At 49.0% G+C, this 9,940-nt stretch overlaps 1 protein-coding gene across 1 annotated transcript; it reads right to left on the minus strand.

The window, feature by feature from the left end:
* Positions 1-6,489: 6,489 nt before the first annotated feature.
* Nupr1 (nuclear protein 1, transcriptional regulator) lies at positions 6,490-8,715 on the minus strand. The gene is made up of 3 exons (XM_075972232.1): positions 8,472-8,715; positions 7,987-8,130; positions 6,490-6,789 (listed from the first exon to the last, which is right to left on the minus strand). The coding sequence occupies exons 1-2, from the start codon at positions 8,584-8,586 to the stop codon at positions 8,000-8,002; spliced, it is 246 nt and encodes an 81-aa protein (XP_075828347.1). The 5' UTR covers positions 8,587-8,715; the 3' UTR covers positions 6,490-6,789; positions 7,987-7,999.
* Positions 8,716-9,940: the final 1,225 nt, after the last annotated feature.

The following is a 9,940-nucleotide window of genomic DNA, read 5'->3' on the forward strand; positions in this document are numbered from 1 at the left end:
ACTTTTGGAGGTCACACAACTAAAAATACATTACTGACGATATAGAGAAAATCAGTGAGTGGCAGCAGGGGCACCCACCACTTTACTTCATGGGTGCAGGTGCTCCCCAATATGTGGCGGGTTCATGCCTTCATGAGCCCTCTGTAAGCTGGAGATATCAATAGGAAATGCAGACATTGGGGGTGTTATTGCTTGCCTGCAGCATTAGCACAAGGAAGCTTGAATCTGGGGATCCCAAGTTCCTGACCAGCCTGGGCTACCCTGTAGAACCTTGTATACTGGTTACTTTATTGTCACCTGGGAAGAGTGACCTCAGAGATCAGACTGGCCTATGGACATGTCTGAGGGTCGCTTTCTTGATTGCTAATTGATGCGGGGTTGGGAGGGTCCAGCTTACTGTGAGTGCATCCTTAGGCAACTGGGTACAGGCTATCTCAGGTGACTTAGGGACTGAAGGACTGAGCTCAGTGGTTGAGAGTACACACTACTATTGTGGATGTCCCAGGCCTACACCAGGCTGCTCGTGACCCCCTTTAACTCCAGCTGCAGGGTTCCAGCTTCATCACCTGCACCCAGGTGCATACTGCCATATTCACATATCCATTTTTTTAGTTTTTAATGATTTATTTAACTTTATTTTATGTGCTTTGGTGTGAAGGTGTCAGATCTAGTGGAACTGCATTTTCAGATAGTTGTGAGCTGCCATGTGGGTGCTGGGAATTGAACCCCGGGTCCTCTGGAAGAGCAGTCAGTGCTCTTAACTGCTGAGCCGTCTCTCCAGCCCCACATATCCAAATTTTAAAAAGAATTTTAGCAAAGAAGAAAGTAAGCTGGTTGGGCATGAGCCAGAGGGGAAAAGAAGTAAACCCCACCCCTCCATGATTCCTGCTGGTTCCTGCTTGGGTTCGTGAGCTGGCTGACTTCCCTCAATGATGGACTGTGGCCTGCAAGAGGAAGACGAAGAAACCCTCTCTATGTTGCTCGTGGTCATAGAGCTCCTAACAACAACAGAAGAAAACTAGGATTTCCTTTATAAAACTGTAAATTGGTTAATATTTTTAAAAGAACTAGAGAGCTGGGCAGTGGTGGCGCAAGCCTTTAATCCCAGCACTAGGAAAGCAGAGGCAGGAGGATCTCTGTGAGTTCGAGGCCAGCCTGGTCTACAAAAGCTAGTTCCAGGACAGGAACCAAAAGCCACGGAGAAACCCTGTCTCAAAAATCAAAAAATAAAAAAAAATAAAAATAAAAATAAAAGAACTAGAGAGACGGCTTAGTAGTTAAGAACACTTGCTGCTCTTCCAGAGGACCCTGGTTCAATTCTCAGCATCCACAAGGCAGCTCAAAACCATCTATAACTGCAGTTCCAGGTGATCTTCTGGCCTCAGTGGGCACTGCATACATGTGTGCCCAAACATACATGTAGGCAGAAATCCATCCACGTAAAAATAAAAACAAATACTTAAAAATATATAATAAAATAGGTCCAGTCAGATGGTCCCAAAGGTGAAAACACTTGCTGCCAAGCCCGAGGAGCTGAGCTGAATTGACTTCTCTCTCCCACAGTTTGCCCTCTGACCTGTGCATGCGTATTGTAATACACATAACTTCTCCACACATCAGATAGATGATAGATAGATAGATAGATAGATAGATAGATAGATAGATAGATAGATGATAGATAGATAGATGATAGATAGATAGATAGATAGATAGATAGATAGATAGACAGATAGATAGATAGACAGATAGATAGATGTGATGTCAAAAACGGAGAGAAAGCTCAGCATGGTGGCACATGTCCTTAAGCCCAGAACTCGGAAGGCAGAGGCAGGAGGATCTCTGTGAGTTCTAGTACAGCCAGGTCTGTTACACAGAGAAACCCTGTCCAGAAAAATGAATAAATAAATAAAATAAAAAATGGGGAAGAGGCAGCAAAATGACTCAGCAGGTGAAGGTGCTCCCCACCAGTCCTGACAATCTGAGTTCCGTCCCCAGGACCGCATGGTGGAAGGCAGGAGCTGACTTCTGCAAGCTGCCCTCTGACTTCTACACTTGTATTATGTACCATGCCCCCATAAGTAGATAGGTAGGTAGAGAGCTAGAAGCTAGATGGATAGGTGGATAGATGGATGGACAGAACAGACAGATGGACGGACGAATGGACAGACATACAGATAGATGGATGGATAGATGGATGGAGTAAAGTAATTTTTTAAAGTTTAAAATGCGGAGTTAGGGATGTGGCTCAGTTGGCAGCATGCTTGCACAGCATGCATGAAGCCCTGGGATTGATCTTTTTGTCTAATAAAATGGGGAGCAGCGCCAGGAGGTGGTGGTGCATGCCTTTAATCCCAGCACTCGGGAGGCAGAGGCAGGTGGATCTCTGTGAGTTCGAGACCAGCCTGGTCTACAGAGCTAGTTCCAGGACAGGCTCCAAAGCCACAGAGAAACCCTGTCTCGAAAAACCAAAAAAAAAAAAAAAAAAATGGGGAGCAGCATGGCAACACCAGGCACGTTTGTCTTGTGCTGTCAGCACCACACACCGTGTGCTTCCCAAAGTGCACGATCGTGACTTTCGGTCATTACAGGAAAACATGAACTCTCTCTCTCTTCAAAGACAGAGTCTCACACTGTGGAGCCCTGGCTAGCTGGAACTCAACTCAAAGAGATCTGCCTGCTTTTTCCTCCTGTGGGTTGGGATTAAAGTCAGGAACCGCCAGGCCCAGTTAAGATGAACTTCTTAAAGAAGATAATTTTACAGTTAAGTTGTATTTGTTTGTTTTGCGTTTTGAGACTGCGGTCCTCTTGCCTCAGTCTCCCAAGGGCTGGGATCACAATTTTAAGCCCCCATACTTGGCCAGAGTTAATTTGTGCTTATGATGCTTCACTAGGGCTCTTCTTTAGGATGCTTACAGTTTCCTTTTTAAATGCATTTGAGTAAAAAAGGTAAAGGGGTGATTTTTTTTCAATGCTAAGTAAATACAATACAGCACGTGTGTCCCGTGGGGCGGAACTGGAAGGAATGGTGTGAGAGATGACGCTGGGGAAGCCCTGAGGCACCCACCATAGTGGTGGCTACAGCTATGACTCTGACCAGCATTATCTTCAAAAAGTACTAGTTGAAAATTAACTTTGAGTCATCCTGAAATTTAAATATATATATATGTATTTATGAATGTATGTATGTATATAATGTATTGTGAGCTGACTTTTGAGAAAGGGTTGGTTATAGAAAAACTAAAAGGGAAAATTAGTGAGTTTTTCAATTCTCTGTAAGGGGCTGGGAAGCCTTTCAGTTATAGAAATCTCAGAGAAGTTTCTGGAAGGCCCTGAAGGGAAAGAGTTCAGTGATTTCTCTAGTTCTAATGAGGAATCCCCAAAACTGGGGGGGGGGGGAATAGACATTATATGCAACCAGAAAAAATGGTAAAAAGGAGGGGTGGGGAAGAGGACACTCTGCTCAGGGCCCTCCCTGATCTAGGATATCTGAGGTTTCAAGAACTGCTGTAACAGTTCCTAGGACAGCCTGGAAAGGCCTCCCAGGCAGAGACTGTGCCAGGGCAGCGGAGGCAGGGGGCTCCCAGCCAAGGCCAAGAGTAAGGGGGATGTGTGGGTCTCCTGAGAAGCAGGCGCTAAAAGGCCCGGAAGCTAGGACTGGCTGGGAACAGGGCATTTCTGACCTTCATTTTCTCCTTGACAGAAGGGACGTTGCGCTCACGCTTTGAAGGGTGAGGAGACCTATCCTTAGATCTATAATCTAGGGTCTCTCATTGTCAGGACTCCATGTTTCTTTTTCTTGTATTTATTTATTATGTATATAGTGTTCTGTCTGCATGACAGATGAAGGCACCAGATCTCATTACAGATGGTTGTGAGTCACCATGCAGTTGATGGGAATTGAACTCAGGATCTCTGGAAGAGCAGGCAGTGCTCTTAACCTCTGAGCCACCTCTCCAACCCCCTGACTATGTGTTTCTTAAGCATACCATAAAAAGGAAAAAGGTCAAGGGTTAGAAATCAGATAGACCTGAGCTCATAGTCTCATGCCCCACTAGTTGAAGTTGCTTGACTCTTAAGTGCATTGTGAAGTACAATATAATGTAGTGTACACTTACAAAGCGAAGCCTTGGATTTCCGTTTGGAAAAATAGGAGCACTGATAATATGTTCTACTATAAGGATTACGTGGAGGACTCCTGTGAAGTCCAGTCCCAGTGCAGACTGCCTTCTCAGCATGCAGCCCTGCCTCTGATGTCCAGAGAAGAAAATAAACCCCACAAACAAACAAATGAGCAAGACCTGTTCCAGGGCAGCAGCCTGAAACACAGGAGCTGTTGCTATAGTTTCTGAAGCCGACATCCAGATAGACGCATGCTGCTGCCAGCATGCTGCACCAACTGTGCTCTTCTGGAGCTGCGGTAGCACCATCGGCCCATCCTGGTGAAATGACAGGCAGCTAGCAAGTGATAAATCAGTGAGCGATCTGGGCTAGGCATAGTGGCACATGCTTTTCATCCCAGCACTGGACAGAGCCAGGGACAGGTAGATAGATCTCTATGAATTCAAGGCCTGACTGGGCTACATAATTCCAGCACAGTCAAGACTATTTAAAAAAAAGCCAGGTTGTCATGATAGAGCCCTGGTAGGCCTGGAACTCACTATGTAAATCAGGCTGGCCTCGAACTCACAAAACTCTGCCTGCCTCTGTCTTCTGAGTGCTGGGACTAAAGATGTATGCCACCATGCCCAGCCAGGCCAGAAAGTTTTGTTTTATTTTTTAATGTTCCCAGGTACAGATTCCAGGAGAGACTGTTGTTGGACTCAGAAGGTGACTGAATATGGTTCCTGAGAATTCCAGCTGGGTCCCAGTCTGCGGTCATGTCATTGAGTCAGCAGGCACCCTAGCCCCTGGCCCTACCTAACTGCAATGGCTTCCGAGCCAGACAAGTAGAGTTTCTGTGGAGAAGTCAACGGCCAGGCCAGGTTGGAGCTAGGGCTCTTCCCTCCCACTTCAGCTGGAACTGGGTGTAAGTGACGCTTCTTACTCACCCCTTCCAGTATTCTTCCTCTTCTTCCTCTAACAAACCCCGCCTTCACCCAAGCTCGGGTTAGCTCAAGGCTGAGCAGCTGAGTATGACCTTCCTGGCTTCTCTTAGAGTTGGGAGCCGCGTGTGACTAAATTATGAGCAAGCACTGGATGTTCCACTTTCAAACGGTGCCCTTGAAAATGAGTAGGGAGAGTGGGAGTCATGGCGTATACCTGGCATCCCAGCACTCAGGGAGTCGAGGCTGGAGGACCACACAAGTCCAGGAGTTTGAGATCAGCCTGAGAAACAGAGAGACTCTGTCTCAGAAAGGAGAAAAAAGAAGTGCTGTGTGGCCTTTTCTAATCTCTATCCTGCCTGACTTTCCATAGGCTGAGGTGCAGATGTGAGCTCAGGGCTGGAGCGGCGCGGGGCTGGAGAGGCGCGGGGCTGGAGCGGCGCGGGGCTGGAGCGGCGCGGGGCTGGAGCGGCGCGGGGCTGGAGCGGCGCGGGGCTGGAGCGGCGCGGGGCTGGAGCGGCGCGGGGCTGGAGCGGCTATTATTTGGGACTTCAGAGTAGAACTGTGTGGAGTATGGCAGAATAACAAGCTAAAAGTAGCGGGCCCCGATCAACAGAGCTGCCATCTGCAATTTAGGAATATTTACTCTTGGAGCTATCACGTGTGAGAGAAGAACTTTCTGCCTTGTTTGTCCGAGCGTCACTGCAGCTGCCCAAACTCAGGCCTCCGTCACCTACACCGGTGGTCCAGACCATCTTCTCCTTTGCTCCACACTCTCCTGGAACTCTGATCCTGAGACCCACCAAGAACCTGCTCCCCAGTTGACCCAGCACCCTATCCCAGACATTCCTTGCTTGGGTTTGAGCCCTCAGTCGCTGAAAACAAATCCTCCCCATGTTTTTTTGTTTTTTGTTTATTTTCATTTTTTTTTTTGTTTTGTTTTGGAGACAAGCTCTCTTTGTGAAGCCCTGGTTATCCTGGAGCTCTCTCTCTCTGTAGACCAGGCTGGCCTCGAACAGAGAGATTTATCTGCCTCCCACATGTTGGGATTAAAGGTGTGCCACCAGCGCCCAGCCAATCCTCCCCATGTTTTAAACTCCGGTTGTTTATTATTTCATTTTGCAAATGGTATTAATAGTAACATTCTCTTCAAAAAGCAGTTTTATATAAATATGACCTCATCCTGTTCAGGAATGTCAAGGGGCTGACTACAGTTTGTCTCTGGGGTAGCAATGCAAAGAAATAAAGCAATTTCCCCAAAAGAGACCACAGAAATAGGCACCCAAAAAATCTGCATATATTACAGAAGGGCGACAGCACCAGGAACCTGCTTGCAGTCTCCAGTCCTACATAGTGTGGAATCTGCCATTCTAATAGTACTCCCGAGAGAGACGCACCACGGGCACAGTCAGACACAACAAAGACAGCAGGAAATACACAGGAAAGCTGTTGCTGCTGCTCTGTTTATTGTTGCTGCCTCTGGGGGGCATTTGGTTTCTCTCACATTTCTTTTTGGGGGTGCTAGCTCCCCCATCCACCCCCTGCTTTTTGCTCCTATCTTTCCCTTTGGCTGGGTCTGGAAGGGCTCTTTTGGTGGCCTCTCTCCAGAACCTCACTTAGGTGGGAAAGAGTCAAGCACGCCGTGGTCCTGCCTGTGTCTCCTAATTTCTCCAGGGTCCTGTATCCATTGCTGGGTGTGGTTGTCCTGTGTCCATTGCTGGCTGTAACGTCCATGGTCTGGCCTCATCTGTGAGGAGGGAAAGCAGGTGGTGGAAGGGGCGGAGACCCAGGTTTGAATTCTGGCTTTCCTATTCTTTTTTTTCTGTAACCCCAGAGAAGTACTTGACTCTGTCGAGCTTCAGCTTCCCATGCTGTAAGCCAAATTACCTTCCAATTAGAGAGGCTCTACGGGAAACTGTCCCCAACACTGGTCGCCAGGGAACTCAAATACGGGGCTCATTTTATTCTCACTGTAGATGACATACTATTGCTTTTTTTTGTTTATTGGTATGTGGATGTGCACGCGTATGTGTGTGCACGCGTGTCTTCTCATGCGCTTGGGGCACTGTGAGCATGTGGAGGTCAGGATGCTGCAGGCGTGGTCCTTGTACTCACAGAGAAACACCAAGAGAACCACAAATGTTAATCATGCAGGGTTGTCTCCTCAGTGGAGGAGATAAAATCAAATTTCTGCATTCCATCCGGAAAGCTGAGAGTGGATCTTATTAATGACCTGGTGATCCTTTTACTATTCGTGGGGGCAGACCGCACCCTCCTTTTACTATCCGTGGGGGGCAGACCACACCCTCCTTTTGCTATCCCTGGAGGCAGACCGTGCCCTCCTTTTGCTATAGAGGCAGACCGCACCCAAATTCCCTAGAATGATTATCCTGGACTCCTCCCTCCCTGGTCCATCCCATCCTTAGGGGAGAAATCTCTGATCTCTAGGCTATCAGTCCAAGACCACACTAGATTCTAGGCCTTTCAGCCTCAGAGCCCACACTCGTAGGCACACGTACTTTGTAAGAGAGTCTCTATGTAGTCACACCTTGAGCTTTATTGTGCACCTGGACCTGGACTGGTTGTTGCCTGGAAACCTTTTCCCAAACTGCACTGTGTTTTAAATATGCCGACAAGGAACCGCCTGGCATTAGGCTGGTGAAGTCAGTCTGTACCGTGTTCTCATGCTCGTCTCTTCTCGGCTTCACTTCCCTGTAGAACACCTGCAGGGTCCCCCTAAGAGGACAACTTCCAATTGACTCTCTCCCCTTTCATCATGTGGGTCCCGGATATCAAGCACAGGGGGCCAGGCTGGGCAGCAGGTTGAGCCATCTCACCAACCCAGGGACTACTCTTGATTCCCCACATCCCACTCAGTTACACACTTCGGCCGGTCGCCTTAGGCAAAGCCACCTCTGCTGGCTCTCTGGCTGTGCCTCCTCACCTCCAGCTCTGCCTCAGCGCCAGGCCTTTTTCCTTTCAGAATTCTGGAACTTGGTCAGCAGCTTCCTCTCGTGTCCACCAGGGCTCGGGCGGTTGGTGTGGGCAGCAGCTTCTCTCTTGGTACGACCTTTCCGAGCTCCCCCGGCTGGTAGAGCAGGAGGTGGAGGGACAAGGGCAGAGGGGAAGTGTGAGGGTCAGAGAACAAAGGACCAGAGCATAGGGGTAGGAAGGGCAGACCAGCCAGAGGGCGCTGGTCACCCTGTAAGTTTGGGGCATTTATGCCTGCTAACAGTTTCCTCATGCATGGAATGGAGATGCCCGGATGTGAGTTCTCAGGGCTGAGGAAGACAGAACTTGGTAGATGAGGCTAGAATGGGGTTACTTTGGGGTAGGGAATAGATTAGTTAGAGAGGGCAATCTGGGAAAGAATCTCCAAATCCGAGGAGGAGGAGGACGAGAAGTCAGAGAGTTGTCGAGCGGCCTTACCGACGTAAGAGTGGGTCAGGCTGTAATGGTCGCACTCATCCAGGATGTCATCTTCGTCCTCTGGGTCTAGGGGTGGCCGGGAAGGGCTGGTTGTCGGTGGCAAGGTGGCCGTCATGCCTGGTCTGCTTTCTCCAAAGTCTTCCCTGTATCGTGTTTTCCAGCTCTCTGCCCTCTCTCAGTTCCCTCGCCCTTACTTATGAAGTTGTCTCCTCCTCAGACCACAGACTGGCACCCGCCCTCCAAGTCCTGTCTGATGCAATCTGGCCCTTTCCCAGAACTGGGCCATAGACACCAATCCTGGGCAGAGACACTCCTTCCCCCCTCCTCCTCCCTCACAGGGCTCACCCAGGCCCAGCTGTGTTTTTCCACAGGGAAGAAAGACTCCTGCCTTTGCGGGAGGAGGGCACAGATAGGATCTGGGCACAAACAGTCTTTGGGATGTTAGCCAGGGAGAGCGGAAGGCTCCGATGGACCACTTCTTATCATTTCACCCTCGCACACAAGCCCTGCCAGGGCCTGGGTCATGGCCACACATTGCCCCTCACGCACACCACTCTAGTTTGGTTCAGATTCATGACTTGGTGGCAGCCTACATATTTAAAAAGGAGAGAGGAGGGACCACTGCCACGCTTCACGCTAGGTCAGCAGTTCCTATCCTGCCACACTCAAGGCTTCTATTTTTATGGACAGTCCCTGTACTGTACTTCAATAGAGTCCCTAGGGATGTCCCCCTCATCCGAGGAGATGGGGGCTAGTTAGCTGGTAGAGACAACAAATACCCCGGGTTCAACACTCTGACCCCGATCCACCTGCCTTGGCTTTTCTTTCTGACAAAGTCCTGCTATAGAGCCCAGTCTGACCCTCGAACTTGCAATTCTCTTGCCTCGGCATCCCAAATACTGAGATTACAAACTCAACAAGTCAACTGAGACCCAGTGTCTGCTGTGTGGCCTTGGACGTGTCCCTTGCCCTCCCTGATTGCTTCAGTTCCCCCGTTAGCAGAGGGTGACCCTGTCAAGCTTGGTTGGCCAGAGGCGCCAGAGGCATACCACCTGGAAAGGTCCTGCGACAGCTGTGAACAGCGTAAGCATCAGTCACAGTTTCCTGTGGTTTCCCGGACAATGCCCTCAATGTGGCCAAGAGAAGAGTGGAAGAAGAGGAATTCAGATAAAACAACATATTGTGGGCTGGCAAGACAACTCAGTGAGTGAGGTGCTGATGACAAATGGGACGGCCTGAGTTCAGGGGTTCTCAGTGTCAGGAGAGAACGAACTCCCACAAACTGTCCTCTGACCTTCACACGCCTGCACACACACATACACAGTATATAAATGTGACTTCTCGGTTTTAAATAAAATAATATTCTGGTGTGGAGGGCATGACGAAATAAACAGGCATCTGTGCCTCCCAGTCTTACTTAGCTGTGACGGGTTTAGAACTTGTTCTGTAGATCAGCCTGGTGTTGAACT

Source organism: Microtus pennsylvanicus, chromosome 5 (genome assembly GCF_037038515.1).
Source record: "Microtus pennsylvanicus isolate mMicPen1 chromosome 5, mMicPen1.hap1, whole genome shotgun sequence".
Classification (NCBI taxonomy): domain Eukaryota; kingdom Metazoa; phylum Chordata; class Mammalia; order Rodentia; family Cricetidae; genus Microtus; species Microtus pennsylvanicus.